Source organism: Bos taurus, chromosome X (genome assembly GCF_002263795.3).
Source record: "Bos taurus isolate L1 Dominette 01449 registration number 42190680 breed Hereford chromosome X, ARS-UCD2.0, whole genome shotgun sequence".
In the NCBI taxonomy this organism is placed as follows: Eukaryota; Metazoa; Chordata; class Mammalia; order Artiodactyla; family Bovidae; genus Bos; species Bos taurus.
In genome coordinates this window covers 13,802,398-13,828,375 of record NC_037357.1, presented here as the reverse complement: position 1 = coordinate 13,828,375, position 25,978 = coordinate 13,802,398, and the positions used below count along the sequence as shown (strand labels likewise).

General features: G+C 52.9%; 1 protein-coding gene and 1 pseudogene across 2 annotated transcripts; one reads left to right on the top strand and one right to left on the bottom strand.

The window, feature by feature from the left end:
- Positions 1–1,222: 1,222 nt before the first annotated feature.
- SASH3 (SAM and SH3 domain containing 3) lies at positions 1,223–16,744 on the bottom strand. Of its 2 annotated transcripts, none has more exons than XM_010821398.4 (8): positions 16,537–16,744; positions 9,143–9,238; positions 8,632–8,778; positions 6,424–6,565; positions 5,092–5,240; positions 4,752–4,961; positions 4,478–4,628; positions 1,223–3,972 (listed from the first exon to the last, which is right to left on the bottom strand). In XM_010821398.4, exons 1-8 carry the CDS (start codon positions 16,591–16,593, stop codon positions 3,782–3,784), a joined length of 1,143 nt encoding a protein of 380 aa, XP_010819700.1. In that variant the 5' UTR covers positions 16,594–16,744; the 3' UTR covers positions 1,223–3,781.
- Positions 16,745–24,142: 7,398 nt separating this feature from the next.
- On the top strand, positions 24,143–24,790 carry LOC784970 (chromosome 29 open reading frame, human C11orf48 pseudogene; annotated as a pseudogene).
- The last annotated feature ends 1,188 nt before the right edge of the window (positions 24,791–25,978 follow it).

Genomic DNA, 25,978 nt, shown 5'->3' with positions numbered 1-25,978 from the left:
GGGAGTGAAAAGGAGGTCACAGGATGGTGACATGATATCATTCATTGTGCATGAATTTTGTGCTCAACGCTATGCCAAGTATTTTGCATACACTACTTCAGTCAATCTACCTAACAGCCCCATCATGGGGGCTAGTACTATTATCCCCACTGTACTGATGTGGAAAGTAAGGTTCAAGGAGGTTTAACGATTTGTCCGGGATGATCCAGCTAATGAGTAAGAGACCCAATACTTGAAGTCAGGTTGGCCAGAGCTGCTAACTGCTAGTACTCTCCTTTCTGCCCTAGAGGAGCTTCCACTGGCTGGAAGAACCCCATTGCCCTCTTGGCCTAGGCCTCCCCCACCTTCCAAGGGGAGCTAGAGGCTTGGCCTTTGACATCCTGGGCTGGGGGTATCTGCTCTCCAGCTGTGAAGATTCTGCCTCCTAGACACCAGCCCTTGGTTTGCTGGGCCCGGGGCTCCACTTGACATCTTCTAGATGTCCCTGGGGCTGGACAGGAGCTTCCAGCAGCCCTTCCTGGACAAGGGGCTGCAGGCTGTGGGCTGCAGACCTACAGAAGCGCACTGCCTTTCTCCCCCTGGCCTGTAGTCTACATTTCCTCATTGCCCTTCTTCACGGCCCACTCCCTAAATCTGATGATCATTGGAGCCCTTGCACAACTACTTACTTTCAGCCTATATTCGGCTTACAGACCAAACTGAAGCCCAGTAGCTGTGAGACACGTTCCCATCCCCCGCTCCAGGGCGGGGCAAGATTTCAAAACATCGTGTTCTGAGTCATTCCTCTTTTTCTGAAGTTTTCCTTTCCCCAGCTGGGAGTTAATAGGGGGTTTGAAAATTGTAGGACTCTCCTCTGATAGGCTCCCCTTGGTGTATGTGGATTTTAAGTACTTTGGGTCTTATTCACCCCGACTCCCCATCTTTCCAAAAGCCTGCATAGAAAAGCAGCAGGAGAACGACTTTGCTGCCACCCTAAACTGGAGGCTTAGGCCTGTTAGTTCCATTGTTTTCAAACATTAAAACTTTGGTCCTTTTTTATAGATACAAAAATCATTGTTTTGAAATTCAAATAAGACAAGAATGTATTAGGTGAATACTCCTCTTGCTCACTCCCCTAATCCCACCCACCCTCCTCACAAGATCACCACTGGTTAACCATTTGGTGCAGATTTGTCTGGTCTTTATTCTTGTGTATATTTCCTTTTCATAAATAAAAATGGAATCACTCTATAAATAAGGTTTATTACTCACTTTCCCCCCATGATATTGCTCAGACTTCTTTTACAAGAACGTTTGTACGTTATTTGTATAGTTTTAACATTTCAAGTGAAACAATAAAAAATCACAAAGATTTTTCCTGTGTCATTAAATATTTTTCTACAACACTGTGTTTAATGACATTGTATGAATGAACCATAATGTATCTAACTAATTCCCCATTTGCATTGTTTCCCATTTTTTACACACAGCTGGCCTGAATATCTTTGTCCATATATCTGTGCGCACTCATGTGGCTCTTTGTACAGATGGAATCCTAGGAAGGGAATGGCTGGGTCAAAGGACGTCAGAGGCACATCACAGAGGGATAGACTGCCCTCTGGAGGGCTGGCCAGGCTTTGAAAGCTTATTGGGTTTCCCACTCAACCTGTTGCCTCTGTAAATTGGGAAGATGACGGAAGATATCCCCTCAGAGGGAGGGGATAGCATGAGGATGCATGCAAAGCCCGTGTTGGCGCTTTTGAAATGACAGCAACTATTCAGCACCCCTCGGGTGGTGAGGCCATTTGGGCTGCCCAGACACTCACGGTAGTTGGATGACTGTGGCTGGGAACAAAGCATGGAAGCGGAGTGGCCTCATCCTCACGCTGGTGGGAGCTCACATTCCAGTTTGCTGTCCCTAAAGCAGTTCATGTTGGAGAAACAAAGCCAAGGGTCCTAGTCTCCAGTCCACCTCCCAGGAGACAGTGGAGCTTCACTGGGTACATGGTGGGACCCGAGAAGAGGTGACCTTGGAGAAAAGGCCATGATGACTGCAAGTCTCCCCCTCTTGGGCCTGGACAGCCCCCAGGACAGGCTCCTCAGTCACTGGGGGTGGGGAATGAGTAGTTCTAAGGAGAGAGCTATTGCCCCCCACCCTCAGACCTGAGCACGGCTGGTGGCCACAGGAGCCTGGGCTCTGAGAAGGGTTGGTTAGCCATCAGCAGGATCAAGGGCACAAGCATCTTTTGGGTAAGGGACAGATGGCCCTGACAGTGAAGGAAATTCTGCTGAGTCTAGTTTTGAAGGAGACTGATCTGTTCCATCCCCCCACACCCTGCCCCTTACCTCCCTGCCTCCTCCATAGCAAAGACAGGAGACAGTAATTTAGTTCTACCAGTTTATTGCTACCAACCCATGACCCTCCACCCTCATGCACACATGCTCAGTCATGTAACCCCATGGACTGCAGCCTGCCAGGCTCCTCTGTCCATGGACTTTTCCAGGCAAGAATACTGGAGTGGGTTGCCATTTCCTTCTCCAGGGGATCTTCCCAACCCAGGGACCAAATCCGTGTCTCCTGCATTGGTAGGCAGATTCTTTACCACTGAGCCACCTTGGAAGCACCCCCCCTCATATTTACACTGAAACCGTCCCCCCAAGATGGCTTCTACCAGAGTTTCTGGTTCTGGGTCCAAGTGTGTCTGCGAAGCAGGCAGTCCAAGACATGGTGGGCAGTGTTTGCCCTCAGGCCAGTTGGGCCCTGGGAAAGAGTTACTCGGGGAATTCTGGGCACAAACTTGGTACTGGGGTCAAGGGAGGCCCCCTACCAACACTCTGTCCCTTCTGGAGCTCAAGGTCTATCAAAACCTTTAGCAGAGTAAAGGTGGAGTAGCAGACTCCACAATGTTAAGCTTTGCGCTTTCTTTGCTTTTAAGGACCCACGTGAGAGGCCAGGTCTGGGCCTGGACCTCTGAGGGGCCAGTCTGTCCTTGGAAGCCAGGTCTGGCTCAGCCTTGGGAAAGTGTCATTTGAGGGGCTCGGAGGGTGCTTATTGAGGTGTGGGCATTGACTTAAGCTGGGGCGGTTACAGCTTGGCTTGAGTTATATGGGAAGGTATGGAACGGATGAGCAGGAGCCATTTCATTTGGGAGCCCAAAGCCCCTCCAGCCCCCTCAGTAAACCCCACTGGTGTCCTGGGCCATAGTAACAGGACAGCAGATATTTAACCATCACAGAATGTCAGAGTTAGCAAGGCCCTCAGAAACTATACATTCTTATCCTGACCCCATCCTAGACCGAGACTGAAGAAAGCACTCGGTTGAAGTGGCACAATGATTTAGTGGCTAAACCTGTAAGAAAACTAAGGTGAAGGAAAGTAGGAAAGACACACGTGGCTTTCTTCAAACCTTTGAGAATCTGGATTCATCTGTGATCAGTTAGAGTCCTTTGCAATGGTCACCTTTCCCAGGGTGTTGAGAGATTGGATCTGAACCACTGACTTGGCCCCCTTTTCAGGATCATCACGACAAAGGAAGATGGTGTGGAGGCAAGGAGGGTTTGGAGGCCTTGGTGGCCTCTTGGTACCCCCCTTGCCTTGGCCGCAGCTGGAATAGCTGTGCTGTCAGTAGCTGGTGGAGGGAGGCGGCCAGGCTTGTGTGGCCTGTCATGCACTCCAGTTGCATCTGTAAGGCCTGGCCGGCCTCTGCTGCCCTAGGGGCCCCTGGGGGAGCAGGGCCGGGATCAGTGCCAGTCCTCCGGCCTAGGGCCACCACAGGAGGCCAGGTCCATCCCCGCTCTGGCCTCAAGGGGCCCCAGACAGGGAGAGGCCATGCAGTTGCTCCTCAGTGCCCGCGAGCTCTGCCTCATCACGCCCGCTCTCAGAGCCCTCGAAGCAGCCAGAGTCACGTGGGATGTCCACCTTGGGGTCTGCCACTGTGCTCACCGCTGGCTCCTGGCCACTCTCCGTGCCCTCTTCCGCCTCCTCGCTGCCAGCTGCCAGAGGCCAGGGAGGAAGAGGAATTTGGGGGGGCTCAGGCTTTAGCGGTGAGGGGGCTTCAGAAATCCTAGGGGCTCCTTGTGGGTGGAGGGACCCTGGGAAGCCCACTGGAGGCTGTCTCTCCCTCTGGGGGCCCACCACTACCCTCCCCCTGCCCCGAGTACTGTCCAGGCCAGCTCTCCTGTCCAGGAGTGCAAACACCTTCAGCACTGAGCTAGTAGCCAGGAAGCCTGCTCTTGCATCCTGGCACCATCATTACCCAACACTGAGGCCTAAAGTCTGTGCCTCACCTCCTCTGGCCTCAAGTCTCTCCCTTTGATCTCACAGGATGTTGTAGAGGTTGAGAAAACTCTCCTAAAACCCCTTCTCCTCACAAGCTCTGCCCAGAGATGGGAATTCAAGTGTAGAAAGCGCCTGCCCACTGCAGAGGGGCGCCAGGGCAGGACTGGGGCAGGCCTCCCTGCCCCACCCCCCCACCCCCCCACTCCTAAGCCCACTCACTGTCGTAGTCCAGCAGCAGCTCGGCGGCCGTGAGCAGCTTGGCCCGATGCTGCGGGTCCATGATGTTCAGCTCATTGAGGTGTGTTTCCCGTAGCTCTTTGAAGTCCTCCAGTGTCTGGTAGCCGTTGAGCAGCAGAGTGGACGTGTGCTCCTGTGGGCAGAAGCAGGCTACTTGCCAGCCACCCCCACGACGACCCAGCTCTCCACCCAGAACTGACTTGCCCTGGCCCCCATCCCTTGGTCCTAGACATGCGCGCAGGCCCCCAACTCAAACCTCAAGGCCGATGCGCTCCAGCAGCTCATGCAGAGTCTTGGGCTTGGGCCTCTTGCCCTTGCTCTGTCGGCGGCTGGGGCGAGCAGGCCCCACAGCCTCCTCGGGCAGCACATCCACGTAGATGAACTTGAAAGAGCCCATCCTGCCATTGAGCAGGCCCAGCCATGTGCCCACGGGCGGCTTTTCAACGATCTGGATCACGTCTCCTTTCTGTGGGAGGAGAGGAGAGTAGAACGGATGGAGGATGAGGGGGCCCCTTGGCCTCTTGTGGACACCACCTAACCCTGGCTCAGTGCAGCCTCCTGTATGGGTACAGCCTGCCAGGCTCAGCAGACCTTACCTGCAGTTTCAGTGAGTCACGGTCATAGGGGCTGGGAGTGAAGTCAGTGTGGACTCGTGCCCGGCCACAGAAGGGGCCCGTGTATTGCGGTGCAGTCGATTCCTCCCCAAGGTTTCCAGAACCTGGGCTGGGGCTGCAGAGTTCACTGCCTGCAGGAAATGGGGCGGGGAGGAAGGTCATCTTTGTCCCCAGGACAGCTGGGGCAGTGCCCAGCTGGTACCTTTCAGGGGGTCTGGCTAGAAATCCCAAGGGAAGAAAACTGAGCTCCTAGAAGTCTCACACTGCAGAAGTGATTCTGAACCAACCTCTCCGCCACCCTGACGAGCATAGCTTCAGGGGCCCCAGGCATGAAAATAGTTGATCATAAGAGGATCAAAGACTGGGCAAATTGGGAGGGTCTCTAGAAACCAACTGGGCCAACACCCAATGAGCAGATGAGGAAAACTGAGACCAGACAGGCTAAGTGAACTGCCCAAGGCATCTCACCTTATAATTGGCAGCCCTGGGTCTGTTAGACTCCAGGATTCCTGACTCCCACTCCAGGGCTCCTGGAAGTCACCTTCCAACAAGAAGCCATACCGTGCATCAATATTTTTCTTTGTCTACTTAATAAGACTCAGTGTCTAGCTACATCACATGGAAACTCAGATTCTGAGAAGGGCAGGATGAAGGGCAGAAGTGACTTTTAGTTGGGGTAAGGAGGTGTCTTTGGAGCAAGAGAAACATCAGAGAATTTGGAACTAATCATAAGGGTGAGAAAGGCAGTGCCTCTGTAGGTCTGCAGCCCACAGCTTGCAGAACCTCATTCAGGCAGGGCTGCTGAAAGCTCCTGTCCAGCCCCAGGGACATCTAGACGATGCCAAGTGGAGCCCCGGGCCCAGCAAACCAAGGGCTCGTGTCCAGGAGGTGGAGTCTTCACAGCAGGAGAGCCAATACCCTGACCCCCAGCCTGGGATGTCAGAGGCCCAGGGAGCCCATAGCCTCTAGCTTCCCTTGGAAGGTGGAGGAGGCCTAGACCAAGAGGGCAATGAGGTTCTTCCAGTCAGCGGAGGCTCCTGGAGGGCAGAACTAAATTCAAGACTGGGTCACTTTGCGCAAGTCACTCAATTTGCCTGAGCCTCAGTTTTCACATCAACGAAGTGGGGATAATAATATTACCGCCCCATGAGATTGTTAGGAAGATTTCATTTCAAGAGACTGGGAAAGGTCCCAGCAGATTAACAGGAAAGATTCATTTCTTTTACCACCCCCTCCCAGACAGTCACCCTGTATGGTGTTCACCCTGTCCTTTCCTCCAGGGTCAGCACGTGTGCCCCCACCTCCCACACTCACCTGTGGAGGCCTGGCGGCTGAGAGCTGGGAGCTCCCGCTCCTCCTGCTCAGAAAAAGCCAGCGCCATCTTCTCAGGGCCGGGGCTGTCCAGGCTGCAGTCTGGAGACGTCGGGGACGCTGAGCCCTCCTCCAGAGTATCTCCCTGGAGGGGAGGAGAGGCAGGAAGCCCTGAGTAGCATCAGTTGAGGTGCCCATGGGGCCGGCCCGGGTGCAGAGGAAGTGAGCCGGGCCTCCCGGGAGAGCTGGGGCCTGGCTGCCACCCCAGCCATGCCTCTTGCAAGGCTGCAGGGCACCCTCTGGGCCCTAGTTTCCTCTTCTGTGAAGTGGGACTGAGAGTGCTTGCCCTGCCGGTGGAATGAGGCTCCCTTGGTACCATGTGAATGTGCTGTGTCAGCCTGAAGTGCCCATGTACACACGCAAAGTCTTGGTGCTGGAGTCTGAACTCAGACGTGTTAGTAGCGCATAGCCAGGCAGGTCACAGTGCTGAAGAGACTACTTTTAACTATGTTCCTATGTGCCACACAGAGGATTTCCGTTCATCCTCACTTGAGGACAGGTGCTTGATCCTCCCAAGCTCACAGGTGAGAAGTCATGGAGGAACGTTCTCAAGGCCACGCAGGAACTCACAGCCCTGTCAGCCTGACTCCACAGCTGCCGGGCCTCCCCAGTTGTAGTCCCCACTCCCACTGGGCCTCCTCCTCAGTGCAGTTGTAACTCTTTCACTAGTTGACTGCTGCTACTGCTAAGTCACTCAGTCGTGTCTGACTCTGTGCGACCCCATAGACCGCAGCCCACCAGGCTCCCCCGTCCCTGGGATTCTCCAGGCAAGAACACTGGAGTGGGTTGCCATTTCCTTCTCCAGTGCACAAAAGTGAAAAGTGAAAGTGAAGTCACTCAGTCATGTCCGACCCTCAGAGATTCCATGGACTGCAGCCTACCAGGCTCCTCCGTCCATGGGATTTTCCAGGCAAGAGTATTGGAGTGGGGTGCCATTGCCTTCTCCGCTAGTTGACTGAGTGGGAATAAAAACCCTGAGTTGTAGGGGTTGCCAGCTTCTGTGTTGTAGATACTTCCCACAATGGCCAACCGATCTACCGCCTAAATGAGCAGCGTGCATGCATTCACAGTTGTGTTAAACTCTTTGTGACCCCATGGACTAGCCCACCAGGCTCCTCTGTCCATGGGATAGCCCAGGCAGGAATACTGGAGTGGGTTGCCATGCCCTTCTCCAGGGGTTCTTCCTGACCCAGGGATCAAACCCGCATCTCCTATGGCTCCTGCATCGGCAGGCACCACCACGGAAGCCAGCATGAGCGGCAGCATTGGCTATTTGCACCCCCCAGCCACTGGGACAAGGGCACAGAGCACAGTGAAAGGCAGGACAAGAGTTAGGAAATGAATTTTGAAGACTGACTTTACTCTTTTTCTTCTTAAAATAATTGATTTAATTCTAAGTTGATATAAATTAATTTTCAATAATGCTTGTATCTCACACCTGGCTCATGAAATTACTGAAGATTTGAGCAACTGCTGTCTTGAGCTGGCGGAGTCTGCTAGCGGGAGCTAACTCCAGCACACTGCTGCCAGGGCACCTCCTCCGAGAGCCAGGAGCAAACCAGACGCCTGGTGTGACTTTAGCTACTTGGATGTGCCTGCCCCACAGCTGTCTGTCTTGCCCTCCCTCCCTGGGCCAAGGCCAGCCTTTTTTTTTGTTTTTTTTTTTTAACTTTTTATTTTTTATTGGAATATAGCCAATGAACAATGTTGTGATCATTTCAGGTGGACAGCGAAGGGACTCAGCCATACGTGTATGTACTCTGCCCCAAACCCCGTCCCCACGGCCAGCCTTCTCGATTTTCTTTCTTCAGGCTTCTTTGAATCAAGCCTTCCCAATCCCAGTGGCTCTTTTCAAGTAAAACTTCGTGATGGATGAATATGCCCCAGGCTATCTCATCTCCTCAGGCCTGTGTCCCGAGGAAGCTTGTTTCCCAGACCTTCATCCCTCCTCAGACCCCACTCCTGCTCCCTTCCTGCCACATGCTTGACTGGGGGAGCTCCCTTCCCACGGTGACCTTCCTGCTTGTATGGGGCCAGGCAGTGTGCCCGGGCAGTGGCTCTCCTGAAGGCCATGCTCACCCACTACTAGACCGCTGCTTTTCCTTGTGGCACCCTCCCCAACCCGCGGTGAACCTGAGTCCCAGGCCTCACCATCTCCTCCGACAGGGCCTTCACCATCTTCTTGCCTGTCTTCCTGTTCATGGTTCGGGAAATCACTGCCCTCCACTTCTTCCCCAGCTTCTTGCCGCTCTTCTCGGCATCCTCTGGGGTCGGCACACTTGACTCATCTTCTGGAATCTGTGACAAGAAATGTGGAAATTCGGGAACCCAGGTCTGGGTTCAGGACTTGGGAGCAGAAGGAGGCCTTGGGGTCCAGGTAGACCCTGGAGGGGTGGGAAGGAGAGGTCCCCATCCTCATTTTAGCCTCAGACCTATTCTTGGCCCTATTCATTCATACTTAAATTAGCAATTTGCAAACGAAAAGAATGCAGGTGAAGCTTTAGGGCCCAGAATTTTGGTAGGTGCAGAGGTAGGCCCGTCGTGTTTAAAAAGGCTTTGCTTCCACAATCCTAAAATCCTCTTTCCCCTACTTCCCTCCCTCCCCTCCACTCCCCAATCCAGGGCCCGCAGCCAGATCCCCCAAGGAGGCTCTGGAACTCACATTATCATCCAGATTAAATTCCTTCTCGCTCACCACAGGGGAGCTGGGTTTGGATTTGGCAAAATCTTTGAAGCTGCTGGAGCGCTGAAGGGAGAGCTGGGAGAAGCAGAGGTGTTACCAGGAGTTAAATTGTGTTGCATTACAATTGTGGTCAGTAAGGAGCACAGAGCTGTTCTTGCTCCCTGCACATCGCGTTTAACCCAGGGCTGGGCCCAGAGCTGAGAGGTGACGCTGCAAGTCCTCATCCTGTCTTCAGCAGCGAGCGGTCCCCTGAAGCAGGCTCCTCACCTCAGGAGCCTCAACCCGGTCAGGCCACAGGCTGAGCCCACTGTTCCACCAGAACCTTGGTTCTGGTCCCCAGAACCCTGTAGTAAAAGACTAAATGTGTCTGAGGAAACGCGTGTCTACTACTGGAGACCTACCTCATGTACAACAGCATCAGCTCTTCATATAGTAGAGCAAACCCTCCAAAACCCTGCAGCCCGGCCTCCAGGCTCTCTCTTCCCCAGGCGTGGTTTCCTGTGACTGATCGTGGGAAACACACTGGGGCTTTCAGCCTGACACATCGATATCCCAAGAAGAGAGAGGGCCGTGACACATAGGTGTCCCATGCAAGGGCCAGTAAGACTGGCATTATGCGTTCAGGAAAGCCATGGTACAGACTGAATGAGTAAAGGTTTAGGACACCAATGATTGGTTCTAACATAATAAAAGAACACTGCCATTTTCTGTCTTCATCTCTGCTTTTAATCTCAGCTGCTAATGAGCTGGCTATTCTACACACTTGCCAGTGTTCAGATTTGTTGTTGTTTAGTCACTAAGTCCTGTCCAATTCATTGTGACCCCCATGGGACCCCTATGGACTGTAGCCCACCAGGCTCCTCTGTCCTTGGCTCAACCTATTGTTTGTGCTGTGAATGAAAACTCTTGCCCATCTCCGCTGTATCAGCAAGCAAAGCATGCCACGGCCATCCAACCATCAGTCACCCCATGGTGAGCCTGAAGGCACCAGGATGGAGACTGGCGGCTGGCTGCCAGGCCCTTAGCCACTTCAACCACCCCTGATGATGCTCCCTGAAGGGACGCAGGATGGGAAAGAACAATACTGGCCCTTATCTTTGCATAGCAAAGGAATGACTTCGATAGCAGACTCTTGCCATCTTCCCATAACACAGAGAAGTGCTACATTTATTTACTTGGGTTGTCTAGTTTCCTTTAACTAACGGTAACCTTTTGATATTCTGACTACCTGGTCTTTGTTACAAAACTCCTTTGTATTCTGGCTCCTCCCTTACCTCTTGGGAGCTGTCCCTCGGAGCTATCTGAGAGGCTTCCCCCATCCCCCACCCCCCAAGTCCTCAGCAAGTCCACTCAATAAACCATAATTCTCAACTTTTAGGTTATGCATTTATTTTCAGTCGACAGCACTGATAAGCCTGTTTTCAGGAAATGAGCTTTCTTAACTGCACACGCATGCACATGGCAAGATAGCAGGAGAAAGTCGGGCCAGGTAAGGAGAGCTGACTTGAGACACAAGAAGGGGAGGCTGAACCCGAATCAAGTCAAGACCAGAGGTGCACACAGGAACCAGGGTTCACAGATGGCCAGACAGATAGAGTGGGGTCGGCTGCAGACACCAGAGATAAGGGCTTGAGGAACCGAAGCCCCAAACCTGCACAAAGTTGAAAGTTTCACATCCTCTTTCCTACAAAAGGGGGGTCCAGTGACAATCCCCCAGGGCAGGGGCAGCATCACACTCCCCCCCATACACACAATTGGTCCCCCGCTCCCAGGGACTACAGTGGAGCACTTCAGTTCCCTTGGTCTTGACCAAGAGCAAGTCAGCGATCAGTGGCAGTGGCCACACCTTCTGAGAGGTCACAGCAAGCTAGCGGACCAGAAACCAGGTCAGCGGCCAGGTCAAGCAGATACCACCACCATTAAGGCCTCCTGGGTGAGGTGCCTGCATCCTTAGGGAGAAAGCCCCTTGCATGTGATGCTGGGGAGCTGGGAAAGGGACCTGAGTGGTACAGGGCGGTGGTGGGGTGACTGCTCCTATTCCCATGCATCTCCTCCATCCTCCTTCCCTGGTTTTCCCTACCCACTATTTTTTCCTCTTTTTCTCCTTCGTTCTCCCCTTCTCTTCTCCACCTTCCATTCATTTCCCCCCTCTTGTATAGCTAGTATGCAGCTGCCTGGATAACTTCTTCCTCTTATTGCCTGGAAAAGAGGGAACAGAGAGAGGGTGGGCACCAGGCTGGTCCGGGCCCAAGGAGGGTAGGCTGGGCGCCTATATTTAGGCTGATCAGGCCTATTGTGGCTTTCCCTTCACCAAGCCCGAGTCTGGTCTGCAGACCAGGAGGCTGAGAGTCGCCCCTGAAGCCCCAGGGACCAGTGAGCCTGGAAAGCCCGCAGCAGGGAAGGCGTGGGGCCGGAAGTGGGCTTTGTTGAGGAAGAGTAAACTGACCACTAGGCTGCCCTCTAATTGCAGTTCTTTCCTTTTCCTGTCATTAATCTGCCGTCGTCGGGGTTTGGGGGTGGCTGGGAGGGCGGCTTTTTGGCTCCTGGGACCTCTGTCCCAGCTTTAGCTCGAAATGGGAGAAAACAATCTAAAAGGCCCATGAGGACTGTGCTGGAACGTGGGCCTGGCCGGGTGCTCCTCAACCCTGGCCTGCGTACACAGAAAGGACTAGAAAATTTCTTTGGGGGACTAAGGATAAGGGTCTTTTGCCCCACCCACCTCTAAACTCAGGAGCACCCCAAATATCCTCAATGCCTTTCAGTAAGTCTGAAGTGATCCCCTACCCAGGTATGAGTGGAAATCCTTGAGTCCTTTTGGATTTTCTGCCTGGCCTCCCTTTAGGGTGAGGCCCTCCTGGGGGCCCTGGGAGGGAGGTGGTACCATACACTGTAAGCCCCATTTTCACGTCTAAGGGGAGTATGCGGGCCTCTCGGAAAGAACTACTGTTTGGGCGTCACACATTGCTGAGTGTGACCTTCGGTAAGTTTCTTTATCTTCCCCAAACCTCAGTCTCTTTATTTGGCGTCAGCTGGCAAGAGTTCACATCTTGCTTCTGCCATGGAGCAGCTGTGTAAAGCTGGGTGAATTTCTCAACTTCTCTGGGCTCCTGTTTCCTCATGGGTGAAATGAAGAGCACAGCACCCATCTCACTGGGTTGTTGTGAGGCGGAGAGGGGTGAGCACGGGACACGGCAGCCCCTCGCAGCTCCTACCCCTCGCCTTCCCTACAATCAACCATAGCTTTTCCCATCATTCAGAACCCAGTTTAACTGGAAACAACTCAAACACTCATCAGCTGTAGAGAGGACCTGTGAACTGTGGCAGAGTCACATGAGGGGATAGCACACGGCAGTGAACTTTGTGCAACTCTCCCCAGCAATATGGTGATGCTCACAGCTACACTGTTGGGCAGAAGGGATCTGCCACCAGGGTATACTGTATGGTTCCCTGTACAGAAAGTTCAAAACTAATCCATGCAGTTGGAAGTCAGGAGAATGGCTGGTTACCTTTGGGGGAGAAGGGGCATGCAGTGACTGGCAGGGGCATGAGGGAAACTTCTGGAGTGTTGGAAGTGTTCTGTGTGATTCAGGGGCTGCCTACATGGGGATGCTCACTTTACAGAAATCCACTGAGTGTTACATTTGTGATGTACACGCTTCTTTGTATGGATATTATACTTCAATAAAAAGGATTTTCAAATCTAGTTTTAAAGGCGCCACCCCCCTGCAGGAAGCTTCCCCCATCACCCCCTCAGAGGCTCACCCTGCTGGGCCTGGCGTCTTCTTCCCTGCTTTCTAAGTAAGCACAGCTTTCCAGCGTCCCCCCCAACCCCATCCCAGGTGTCTCTGCTGCTATGCTGTCTGCTCCTTCAGCATACCGGTTGCATACTGAGCACCCTCTGGGCTCTGGACGCTGGCCTGTGCATGTGTGGGAATCCAGTAACGAGAGGTCGAGTACCTTCCCTGTGCCCTGTGCCTTGCCAAGCACTGTGTATGTGTTCACTCACTTCAGCCTCCCTGCAGCCCCGTCTTACACCCACTCTTTCCAGCTGGGGACACTGAAACTGGGAGAAATGAAGCATCCTAGATGGAGTGACGCAGTAGGTGGAGGCCAGCATCAAGCCCATGTCCGCGATTCTGGAAGCTTCTGCTTGTTACTGTGCTCAGAGCTCACGAAGTTGCCCCTTTTTCAGAAGTAGATGAAGGGTAATGGCGACTGCAGGTGGGATTTGGAAGAAGCTACCAGGAGAGCAGGTGGGAATATGGAGGGAGAAGGGCTCTGGAGGGCTTCGTGGAGGAAGAGGCACGTTTGAGCTGGGCTGTCCTGGGGATCCAGGATTGCTCCAGGTGAAGCTGGGAAGGGTTTGATCAAAAGTGATGATGGAATGGTGGGTATACCAGTGTTTGGGGTGAATGGTGGAGCAGAAAAGGCCATGGAAGGCCCTTGCCAGCCACGGTGTTCACCTGTGGGCAATGAGGAGCCATGGAAAATATGAAGTGCATGCTAGTGGTGGGGGTGGGGGGTGGCACACCAAGGTGTGCTGTAGGAAGGGAGCCAGCAAAAGTAATGTGCCAAGATTGGAGAAGAGAGGGGCAGGGAGAGACTGGAAGGAGTGGACAAGTGACCCCTCAGATGGGAGCCTTGAGTTCTCTCCATTTTCCCTGGTGGCAGGTCTGGGATGTAGTGAAGAGTAGGTGTGTGATGGGGTAGGACTATCCTTAGGGGAGGCAGGTCCGAGGACAAACTCCTGCCCACTGCCTATACTCCAACAGATCAGAGAGAGTGCAAAGAGATGCTTTGATGGAGGCAAGAGCCTCCGAAAGGCAGCCAAGGGGTATTGCCTCCCCCAACCTCCCTCCCCCCTCAACCTGGGCATCTCCTCAGTCCTTCATGACACACACATCCTGACCCCACCACCCTAGAAGGCTTGTTCCTGACTCTGCTTGGGGCTCCTTGGAAGGTCACTCAGTCCATAGCCATCTGGGCCTGCCCTGCAGAGCCGTTCTGCTGATAGGTTGAGTCTTTTATGTGCATCAGACTTCTCCAGTGGTTTTGAGGTCAGTAGGGAGATGAGAGTAGAGGGGGAAAGGGTTAAGACTCTGGACACTGACAGATCTTGGCTTCACTCCCTGCTTGGCAGCTTCCTAGCTGTGTGTCCTTGAGTAAATCACTTCACCTCTCTGCGCCTTGGCCATAAAGTAAAAACAACACTGGCCCCCACCTCACAAGGCTGTTGTGAAGCGCCAACGAGCTAAGAGATGAGTGCATAGCATAGCACCCAGCATCTGGTGAGCTACGAGGTCTTGTTTTCTCCACTTTAAGGCTTGTTTTTGGCAGTGGGCTCTCTGCCCCCACCCACGGCTTCAGCGTGCACCCCTTCATGTGCACAGGCACACATGTGATAGCACACTCGCATGTACTGTTGCAGGTGATCCATACAACCTGCTGAGGTGGGGAGGTCAGGACCTATCCCTCTTTGTCAAGGTTCCCAGCACATCCTCCACTTACTTCACACTAGCCTTTGTACTATTCCCTCCACCACGTTGCCTTGGCCTCTGAGGGGTAGGGACGTGCCCAAGTCACAGAGCTGGAGCTGTGCTGCTGCCTCCCAGCCTGGGGAAGCTGCTGTGTCTGCCTTCTGGAAAGCTGGCTTGTCTAAGAGTGTTTCCAGGGGATGCGGCTGGGAGGGTGGCTCTGGGGGCTGGCCCAGGCTCTGATGGGCTGAGGCAGGGTTTGCCAGGCCGATGTTGCCCTAGAGGACATGGCCCTCAGAGGGCTGCAACAGCCAGGACTCTCATGGGAGAGGCCTGTGGGGAATCCCAGAAATCCACCAAACCCAGAATCTGGATGATGGAAGTGGGGAGAGAAAACGGGATTTCTGGCTCCTGTGAGCCTCCAGGCCCCTCCACCTGAGACGGCACAGGCTGCTGGTGTGGAAGTGTCAGCTCTTTTTCAGACTCTTTTCTCCGCTCAGCTCCCCTGTAGTTTGAGGCCCAGCAGTGTCTTGGGCGGTCTCTGTTTCCCACCCCCGTCAGCCGAAGAGCAAGGGGAAGTGGACCCACTCGCTGAGGAGGGCCAGCCAATGGCAAGTCTGCCAGGTTAGTCTGCCGGGGCTGGCGCTGTGTGGGGCTTGGACAGGGGTGACAGAGCCTGTGTGAAGAGTGGTGAATCTCTTTCCCACCCGCCCACCTCCACTGCAACCTCAGCGAAGCGGCTGGGGTGGGGGAGAATACAGCCGGAAGTGGCAGCCACCCCAGGACTTGAGGGGGAGCAGGATATACACCCCAGTGCCCTGAGGCTCGGCTTCTCAGCTGGTTCGGTCTGTGCCTGGGAGCCGCTCCTCTGACAAAGGGGCTTCCCCACGGAGCACCTGGGCTAGGCTCCAGGGGAAAGCAGCAGGGCACCATGGGGGCCTGGAGGCCCCTGACCTTGGCCTGTGGCTATGCCTGGCCTCTCCGACCTGCTCAGGCCTAGTTGGGATGGTCCTAGGATCCTGCTGGGTGTGTGGGATGTACCTGCTGATGGATGGGGAGAATCTGACAATTGAGTCCAAGATTGAAGTCTAGAAATCCTCAAATTCAACTAGAGAAACCTAAATGTGGCAGAGCCTTCAAGGAATCTTCTAGGCTGGCCTCAAAACTCCAGGAAGATGAGCAGCTGCTTTTCTTCCTGGCCTTTAAAATATGCCTGCTCCCCACCCACGGAATTTTTCCCCCTCAGCCCTCACTCCCACGCCTCATCTCAGCAGCTTCATTTCTTATTCTTCACAAATAATTTCTCCCCAGCTGGGAAGAACCTGCACGCCCCCTTTGGAGGCCCTTTCCCTGAATCTGGAAATCTGGGCTGCGTCTTCAGGTGGCCCCCTCTTCTGTGGGCCCCCGGGAGCTACAACAAAGCTGAATGAAGATGGCCAAGCTCAGGCTAGGGCCAAAGGGCGGGGGCTCTGGGAGCATCATGGCTCCTGGCTGGGCAGCCCAGTGGAGCCCTGTGAGTGAGATGGCTCCTGAGAGGCAGGCTCGCGAGGGACCGCTGTAGGGGAGAGACTAAATAGTCTTAGGTTCAACTTGAGAATTGTATTCTATAATTCTTAAATTCTAGTCTAGGATTCTAGTCCCAATTTTAAGTCTCTTACCCTGGTAGTGTTGAATCCTGCAACTCAAGGCTTCCGAGAGTGTATTCTATAACTCTGTTTCTCTACAATTTGGGAAGTCTCTCCTGGACTTCTGTTACTAGTCCCATGCCCTTGGGAGAATGGCCCTCACCTACAGACCCAACAGAAGGTCTTTGGCTCTTCCCACTTCTGTGAGTTCTGGAGAGGATGGGCTGAGAGAGCAGAGGGAAGGAAGCAACAAGTTCCCAAAGATGCTCCTCACCTTTTTCTTCTGAGTAGGCTCCTTCTCGCTGGCGTTGGAGGGCTTACGGCGCAACATGGTCCTCTATCCTGATGATACTCTGTGCTTGCTCTCCTAGGTGTCGAGATGTGGAGGCCTCTTGCTCAGCCTCGCCAGTACCGTCCAGGGGGCACGGCATGGACTGAGCCTGTGGCTGCCACTCTGACTGCTGCACTGGCAGCTTGGGGGTGCGGGCCATGGACACCCGGCGGCAGCGGCATACAGGAAGCCCCGTCACGTGACCTACTCTTACAGCAATCGCAGCCCCTGCCGGCCCCTGGGGAGGAAGGAAGTCCCAGCTTCAGTCTCCAGAGATTCTGATGCAGACAGCTTTTGGGTTGAACAAGCAGAGAAAAGTCCCTACCCTGCCATCTCATGGCAATCCTTGCCAATCCTTCAGCCAATCGACCTAATGTTATATAGCCTACTCAAGCCTTTAATCTCACTGACCAGAATCCAGATACTGGAAGTGGGACCATCTCTCTGCTGGTGTTGGGCCAATGCTCCCAGTCACCTTGTATCACCAAGATCATCACTGCTATCACTACCTCTACCATCACCCTAGAGTCATCATTCCTATCTACAGCCATCACCTTACAGATCAGCCCTGAAGTCATCCCCACTGCCGTCAGCACATCTACAGCCATTATTGCTAGAACAACCACAGCCATCACCCCTACAGTCGTCATCACTGCCTCTGTGACTGTCACAACTGTTATCCTTTCAGCTGTTACCCTTACATTACAACCAGTCATCCCCATGACACTCTTCCCCATACGACCATCAGCTCTACCACCATGAGCACTTTCCTGCAGCCAACACCTTCGGGTTCTCATCCCTGCCGTCAACACACCTGGGTCATCTGTCTGTATCTGCCTCCCAACTGCCACTGTCATCCATGCTACCACCCTTCCAGACACCATCACTAGAGCCAGTCATGCCCAGTGATGCCCTCACCCCTACAACCATAACTCCTAGAGCCATATACCCTCCGTCATCATTACCCTGCAGCTGTCATCCCCACCACCACCGGCATACCTCCAGCCATCCTCACAGAGCAGTCACACCCAGAGTCAACATCCCTTGGCCATCACACTTATATTTATCACCACCACAGTCATCATCACACACAAAAAAATGCAATTGCAAGTCAGTCCACACCACCAGCAAACATCCCTTTCGGCAGGCATTTCTCGAACATCTGTATGCTAAGTTTAGAATGTTCACTTTCTGGGTCTTTGGTGGCAGACATTTCAATAACATTAAAAACAATCTTATCACAAAAGTGATTCATTTGTATCATATACAATTTAGAAAAGAAAGATAAACAAAGAGAAGAAAGTTCAAATATCCCTTTCTGTTCTCTCTCTCTCTCTCTCTCTCTCTCTCTCTCTGCAGTACAATTTGCACAGAAAGCAGATTAGTGGTTTGGGGCGTTGGGGAAGGAAGGGAGCGATCAGGAGGGACCCAAGGATGCTTTGGGGGGTGATGGATAGTTTACACTCTCGGTCGTGGAGATGGTTCATCATTATATACAAATGTAAAAACTCAACAAACCGTATACTTTTCAAAAGTGCAAATTATTGTACTTCAATTGTATCTAAATAAAGTTGTTTTTAAATTTTCAAAAGTTCAAGTCCCACTTCACACAGTGCATTGGTATCTGCTTGTCAAGCTGACCACAGTATCAAGATTTTCTGGCGCTATGCACGCTCTGCTAGAGGTGATTTGTAATGGCCGCCGAGAAGCCCAGGCATAATGCACCACGATTATTTCACCAGGCCTCTACAGATGCATTTACGTTGGCTTGATATTTTGACTCTTCATCGTACATCCTTAAAGGAAATATTCATAGCTACATTTTATTTATTTATTTATTTTTTTCCCCTTAGGATACATTTCCAGAAGGGGAATCCTTGGGGGAAAAGATGTGCACCTTTCAAGGCTTTCCATTACGCGGCACTTGTGAAATTCGAGGTTGTTCCCAAGATGTTCTGTTGACTTCCTCCCCCTACTCTCCAGCCTGCCCTATGCCCTCCCACCATCCATCGGTGGGGGTGAGCTCAGGAAAGCCTAGGTCCTTTCCCCTCAAGCTGAAAGCATACTTTTTTGGCTCCGTCCTACTCAGCCTGCCCGGTAGACTCGCAAAAAGACCAGCGCTGCCAGCTCGCACCCCTTCCTCTATCCTCCACGGGGCCTGCGCTTTCCAGCCCCAAAGTCCTTTCCAGACCGACCCCGGGCCACGGGAACTGCCGAGCCACGGTGCGCGGTGTGGGGGACCTGGCGGGCCTTGGGGGACAGGGTACGGCGATCAGGGGCGCCAGGCGCGGGACACGCGGCTGCGGGGCTTGGGGCATATGGGTCTCGGGCGGCCGGAGCGGAGCAGCCGGGGAGGAGCCGCTGGCCCAACCTTCCCGGCCCTCGCCGCGAGCGCGCGTCCCGGGCCCGCGCAGGATGTGCCGGCTTCCTGTTTGCTCAGCCCCGGCCGCGAGCCGAGCTCACACACTAACCGCAGTCTTCAAAGGCAGCCACCTCAGCCCGGCGCTAGGCGCCGCGACCGCCTCGTCGAGGCAGGGAGAAGGCAGAGGAGTGGGGGAGGGGGTGAAGGGACCTCGAGAGAAGTACAGCGGGGCGACTCGCCCGCGGGACAGAAGGGAGCGGGGGTTTTCGGCCCTTCCCCTCTGGCTTCTTTTCAGATCTCTCTCTCCTGGTCCGCTGTGTCCTCTCAGGGGGTCCTGGGCTCCCTTCTCCGCACTTGCCTTCTCGGAACGTTAGTCCCAGCAGACTGCCCTGGCCCCGGTCCCATTAGGTCAGGCCCCAGCTGGCTAATGGGCCCTAAACACGTTTTTAATAGGTGTTGCCTTCCGGGCAACACATTTGTATTTTATAGTTTCTGTTCCAGGTACACAAAGCCCTCAGTTGAAAAAGCGATCCAGGTCAGTAGTTCAGAGAACAAGGCCACCTCCAACTTGATAATGGGCTGGCAAACAGGACCCAGGATAGAGCTCTCTGCCCAGAGCCTTGTGCCAGGTATTCTGAGGAGATGTGAGATAATAGCTGTCAGGGTCCCTTGCACCTGGGAGCTTCCATCTTAGGTAGGAGTGGCAAGCTTACATCTGCCCAGCACTGTTCTTTGCCAAGCACGACAGGAGGCACTTCAGAAACGTTTAATGCCACCACAGGCCCTGCCATCCCCAACCAGGGGAAGCAGTTTAAATTGGGGTCATTATGGCAAAGATATGTAGAGTATAATAGGTGGGGCAGGAGTATTGTGGTGTGTGTGTATGTGTTGTGGGGTAGGGGGAGTATTCCACAAGTAGCGAGATCTTCAGAGAACCTTCAGAGGGCAGATCCTGGGCTTCCATAGACACAAAGGTCACTGTAGACTGCATTCACATAGAGCAGCCCCTGACTTGCACCTCATCCCAAGAGATTCTAATTAGCTAGATGATCACGGGTGGAATATCTGTGGCTGATGCGACCCAGACTTGTATGAACGCATCCGTCACTCTGCAAATGGGTACAAGCCTGCTGTGAGAGAGTAAGAGTTTAGATAAGCGCTATCTAAATTTGGAAAACTTCCCAAATGATTCTGATTCTCACCTCTCCCTGACACCCACACACATCCAGTTGAAAATAAGAACACTATGTGGCAGGCAGTGGGCTCTACAACAACCCTATAAAGCAGGCACTGCTGTTATCCTCATTTCCAGGGAGGAAGCCAAGACTCAGAGGGGTTCAGCAGACTGTGTAGGCCAACACAGCTAAGAAGTAACAGAGCTAACTTAAACACAGGCTTGGTCTGGGTTCAAGGCCCGTGCTATTCGCCCCTAGGTTCAAGTGCCTCTGATATAGAGTTTCTGAACAAGAAGGTGAGAGAACTGCCACCCTATCCTGGTTGGGGTACCACAGGGCTACCTTGAAACAAAGCAGGGGTGAAGAGGATGCGGAGGGCATCTGGGAGGGGCATCACATACACAATAGCTGGAGAGTTAGGGTTGATTAAATGCAGGCGATCTGCCGGGGCATCCTTGTCAACCTAAGGAGTATTCACATCTGTAATACCTGGCTTAGAGGGTTGGGATGGGGAAGCAAACCAACTTCAAACAGTTGTTGTATAGATGAAAGGGCAGTATTCTAGGTGGCCAGGAATGATGGGGAAGAGATAAATGGAAGATTTGGGTTCATTTCATGGAAGACATTTTTTGATATTCAGTTGGTACTAGCTCAGCCCTGGTAAATAGTGATCTTCCTGTCTCTAGAAACATTCAAGTGGAGACCACACAGTCCCTTGGAAATACCTGGGCATTTCCAAGGTAAAGTCCATCTTGGTAGCCAGAGCCGTTGTCACACTTCATGATGGTCATTTTAGGCGGGGTCAAGGGCAAGGACAGCAGAAGTGCAAGTGAGAGGAGGGCAGAAGAGAGCCAAGAGCCTGGGCAGGAAGCCACCATCCCCGCACATATAGACAGCACATGGGGAGCTCGCAGCTCTGGGAAGGCCGGGGAGCCCCTGGCAGCAGGGGCTGATGGGAGGGAAAGACAGTCATCTCTGAATCTCTGAACTCATGATAAGGTCTGGGTTTAAAAACAAAAAAACACCTGCAGGCAGCTGTGGCAATTACCATCAGAGGAAGAGGCTGGGCTCTGTGACCTTGGGCAAGTGACTCTGGGCCATGAGCTCTAATGAAGAGAATGACAATGATAATGTGGGCCTTGCGCGGGGGTTGGAGGGAAGGAGTGTGGGGGGGTGTGTGTGTGTGTGTGTGTGTATGCCTCTGTGTGTGTGTGTGTGTGTGTGTAAGTATAACCAGCGTTACTCAGATGACACGTATAGAGAAAGCGCTCTTGGCTCAGTGTCCAGTGCTTGGAAAGCTTGGTCCCTGCTGGGTGACTCCATCTCAATTCCCTCCAGGCTCCACCCAGAGTTTCTCTTCCAGCCTTGGCACATCTTATCTGGACCCCAGCTAAAATCTCCACTTCGTGACCTAGTGGCCCATATCCTGCGTGTCTCCACCTTGTCAAGGGCAGGGTCTTTCAGCCCAAGCAATTCTAAAACACAGGAGGTATGACAAGCAAGAAGTCCTAGGACTACTCAGGACCAATGGGAGGGAAATCAGCTTTTCAGCTTCAGGGTCTTGCCATGGACCACTGGGACTTTCTCAACCACCAGCCTACCTCACTTGAACTGCTTGCTCAGTTCCTGTTTCACAAAGAAACTAGGAAGTGAAGAGATGGGCCGGCGACGGGGCAAGGGTTGGCTGGGCGGAGCAGGGCTGGGGAGTGCCTCCCACTAACTGCTGAGAGAACCTTGAGGGACAAGATGGACTGAGAGGAAACGGTTGTTATTGAATCTTTCATATTTCTATTTTTTGGCACCAAGAGGGTCCAATCACTGATTGAGGAAGTACCCAGTGAGTTGGTAACGTTCACTGCTGACGTGGTTTAGCTGGGTGAAGGGTGGCTAGCCCCGCCCCTTCTGTGGTTCTAGCCCATGAACAGCTGGAGCAGCTGGTGGGCAAGTGAGAGAGGACTAAGTCATAATTTTGAAAATGAACCGTTTAGTCTCTGTTTACATATAGAGGTATGTCATCTTACCCACGTTCTTTTGTATTCCAGAAAGGATATAAAGGGTCAAAAATGGAGGTCAATCCCATCATCACTACAGCCGTCACAGCTCTGTGACCTCAAAGAGGTCTCCGTGTGCCTCAGTTTGCTCATTAGCACCAGAAGGGGAGTAACTGAGGCCCACCCTGGGAGTCAGAGGGGAGCTAGCTCAGAGCTGAGTCAGGAGTACTGGGGGCTTCATCTGAGCTCCTACCCCAAAGAACAGTGTCACCTTGGGTAAGTCCCTTCTTTTTTTCTGGACTGCTGTTGCAGTTTCCCCATCTGGATACTGAAAAGGTCAAACCTGCTTTTTATTTGGTCCTGGAGCTATTAGTCAGGACTGGCTATGGCATTTGTGGGGCCTTGTGCAAAGTGAAAGGCTGGGTTTTTCAGTTGCTAAGTTGAGTCTGACTCTCTGCGACCTCATGGACTGCAGCATGCCAGGCTTCCTTGTCCTTCATTCTCTTCCCAGAGTTTGCTCGAAGTCATGTCCACTGAGTCGGTGATGCCATCCAACCATCCCCTTGTTAAAAAAAAAAATCTTAAAGATTTCAAGATGATGACATCAGAATATCACATCAAGTTTGGGGCCTTTCTAAGCACAAGGCCTCAGGCAACTGCACAGGTCAATCAGTCAGAATGTGGCCCTGCAATTGCTTCCAATACAACTGTATGGGAAACCCCTTCGGCTGCTTTTCTCTTAATTGAAGTATGGTTGATTGACAACATAGCATCAGTTTCTGGTGAATTGGCACTCTGCTTTGCCCTGTGGCATTTCTGAGGAGCCCTGGGCTCCAGGGAGCATAGCTGGGAAAACACAGAGACTTGTTCAAAAGCCTGTCTGGTTTTGACAATTTATATGTAAAAGTTGAGCCCAAACCTTTTCCTTACCTCCCTCCAAAGGTGGGCAGATGATGGCGTTTTCATCTGTGAGGCTTCCTGGCTTACAGGGCGCTGTCACATCCGGATCTCATGGGCCTCTCATCATAACCTCATGAGTAAGGTGGGCCAGGGAGTTAACAGCAGGGATAACTGAAGACCAGAGAGGTGTGGTGACTTGAGCAAGGCCACACAGCTGGTACAAGAACTCTAGAATCCTAACTCCTAGGAAAAGGGAGTTTTCCACATGGCCCGCTCCACAGTGGCGATTGGCAGGTGAGGAGGGGTTTGGCAAGCTCTATTCTCCAAGGACCAGAGCCCAAGGGGACATTTATTTATCTTTGGTTCCTAATGATATCTCAAGCGCCCTGGGTTAGCCCTGCTGTGTGCCCTGAACGTCTCCCTGCCTGATCCAGAGGGAAGCCCTTGAAGCAAGATGCTCTGCAGGCCGGGCATCTGAGGCCCAGGAAGGGAGGTGGTGAGGGGCTGTGGCCCCCTCTGCAGCTAGGATTCTGGGGCCAGGGTTCTGAACCCCAAAATGGTGGGCTGGAATAGGCAGTTAAGTTGTGGGGAGATGAGGCAAAGCCCTGGGTCTTGCGCGAAAGGGAGGAAAGGGGTGTGAGCTGCCCTAGGTAGGGTGAAAGCCTTGTGAGGGGGTCTTGGCCAGGCACTAGGGCCCCCCTGCTGCCCAGGAGCCCCAGGAGCAAGTGTCAGGGGTCAAAGGTAAAGGCCAGGGCGGGCAGGCCCTGGGGAAGCAGGATGGTGTGAAGAACGTGAGCTAAGTCCCAACTCACCAGCCGTGTGATCCTGGTTGAACCTGTTTTCTCATCTGTCAAACAGTGAGAACCAGAACTTTTTTCCCTTTTTAAGGGAATGGGTTCTGGAGTCCTTTGCTTGGTTTAAATCCTGCTTTTTTCATTTCCTTGACAAGTGACCTTGACAACTTGGTTAATCTCTATGAACCTAGCTTCCGTTCTCTCATTTTAAAATGGAAACAATATAAGTACCTTCTCAGACTGTGGGGATGAAATGGGAAAATGTGATAATGTATGGTACACTTAAAAATTTAAGAGAGTAGAACGGAAACGTGGACCCAGAGCCAGCCTAGCGGCGCAGCTATGGGTGCTCCAAGTGGAAAGATCAATGGGCCGCGAACGGAGCTGAAGAAGAAGCTGTTCAAGCGACGACAAGTGTTGAACCGGGAGTGGCGACTGAAGCATTGGGTGGTCGGAGCTGTGATAGACGAAGGACTGATTACGCGGCACCACCTCAAGAAGCGGGCGTCCAGTGCACGTGCCAACATTACTCTGTCTGGGAAGATGTGCAGGAAACTCCTCCAGCAGATCCGACTTGCCCAGAAAGAGAAAGCAGCCATGGAAGTGGAAGCCCCTCCCAAGCCAACCAGGACTAGTGACCCACAGCCCAGATCAAAAAAGAAGACAAAAGCCCCCCAGGATGTAGATATGGAGGACCTTGAAGATAAGAGCTAAATTTGAATCTCACACCCTTTCCACCAGAAGATTCTCAAGCTGGAGCCAAGAGGACTCGATGGTTATTTCAGATGATTTTGGAGAAAGCATTGCTCCTTTTAATTTTCCCCGTATACCTCTTCCCTAATGGCCTACTGACCTGCCCTGGAGGGATGTATTGAGAAAAAGAGAGTAGAAAAGAAAAATTGGAGAGGGAGTCCTAAGCAGTCAACTGCATTTGTAATAAAGCCCCCTCGTTCTCAAAAAAAAAAAAAAAAAAAAAAATTTAAGAGAGTAGATCTCACGTTTAATGTTCTTAGCACAATAAAATTAAAAAAATGTAAAACACAGTGCCTGGTACATGGTTAACACTCAGTGGATGATAGGTTTGATGACCATGATGGTGGTGGCGGCGACTCATTATGACTACCTGTCTTTGTGGGGTGAGCTTGTGAGGGATCAAATGACTCAGCAAACAGGGGCCCACCATGGGGTGCTACAGGCTCTCAGTGAGGATGGCTCAGAGCTGGGGACTTTGGGTGCAAGCATTGGTGGTGATAACTGTCACAGGTCACTCTCACACTTGGTGGTGCCGCCCGGGGGACCCCTCAGCCAGGTGCCCTTGCTCAGCACTCTGCCCCCGAGTTCTCCTTTTCTCCTCCCCTGACTGTGCTCCCTTGGTGCTGGCCCCAACTTTCCGGGACCACCTTTGACAAGTCCCCCAGCATGGGCTCCCCTGGTCCTGTCCACAAAGCTACAACCTTTACCACAGGAGGTGGTTGGCTGGGCATGGCATGCATGAGAATCCACGTACGCGCACGCATGCTCACTTGCACCTTCTCAAGCACATGTGCTCCCCAACTGAGCTTCTGGGAGCCTCACATCCCCGCCCCCACCTCACCTCCTCCCCTTCCTCCCCCACCACAAAAGCCACAGGTAACAGCAGTCCCCGGCTGCACAGCAGACAATGCAAAACCCAGAAGCAGGCTTCATTGCCAGGCTGTTTCAAGCTTTTAGCAGGATGTGAGCCCAGGTGGCTAACGGTTCGGCTGGCCAGGGACAGCCCTTCCCTATCCTCCCCACTGCCCCAGCCGCTGGTTCGGCGAACCTGGAAAGGGCTGGCAGGTAGGCTATGGCATTCTGCATGATACCAAGGGGCAAAAGATCTGGACTGCTGATCCATTTTGGCCCCACCATGTTCCCACCAAGCACAGTGTGTCCTTGGGCAGGTCTTACCCCATCGGGAACTCAGTTCTCCTATCTGTAAAATGGGGAGACCAGATTTCACCCACACAGGTTAATGACCACCCAAGGATGCTGGAGGATTTTTCAGCATGGTCCCAGTGGCTGTGCTTTGGAAAGCTCACTGGGTGACCCACGTGCTGGGAAGTCTGGGGTAGTGATTGGGTAGAGTTGCTCAGGTTGTTCCCAACTTCGAGTAGGGCCATATTCCAGAGTCCCCTCCTACCC

Coding starts and splice junctions, on each gene's coding strand:
- SASH3 (XM_010821398.4), bottom strand. CDS start 16,593: ATGTTGCGCCGTAAGCCCTCCAACGCCAGCGAGAAGGAGCCTACTCAG. Junction 6,566..8,631: donor AGGCCCTGTCGGAGGAGATG/GTGAGGCCTGGG, acceptor CCTCCCCTCCAG/GGAGATACTCTGGAGGAGGG. Junction 4,962..5,091: donor GTGACTCACTGAAACTGCAG/GTAAGGTCTGCT, acceptor CTCCTCCCACAG/AAAGGAGACGTGATCCAGAT.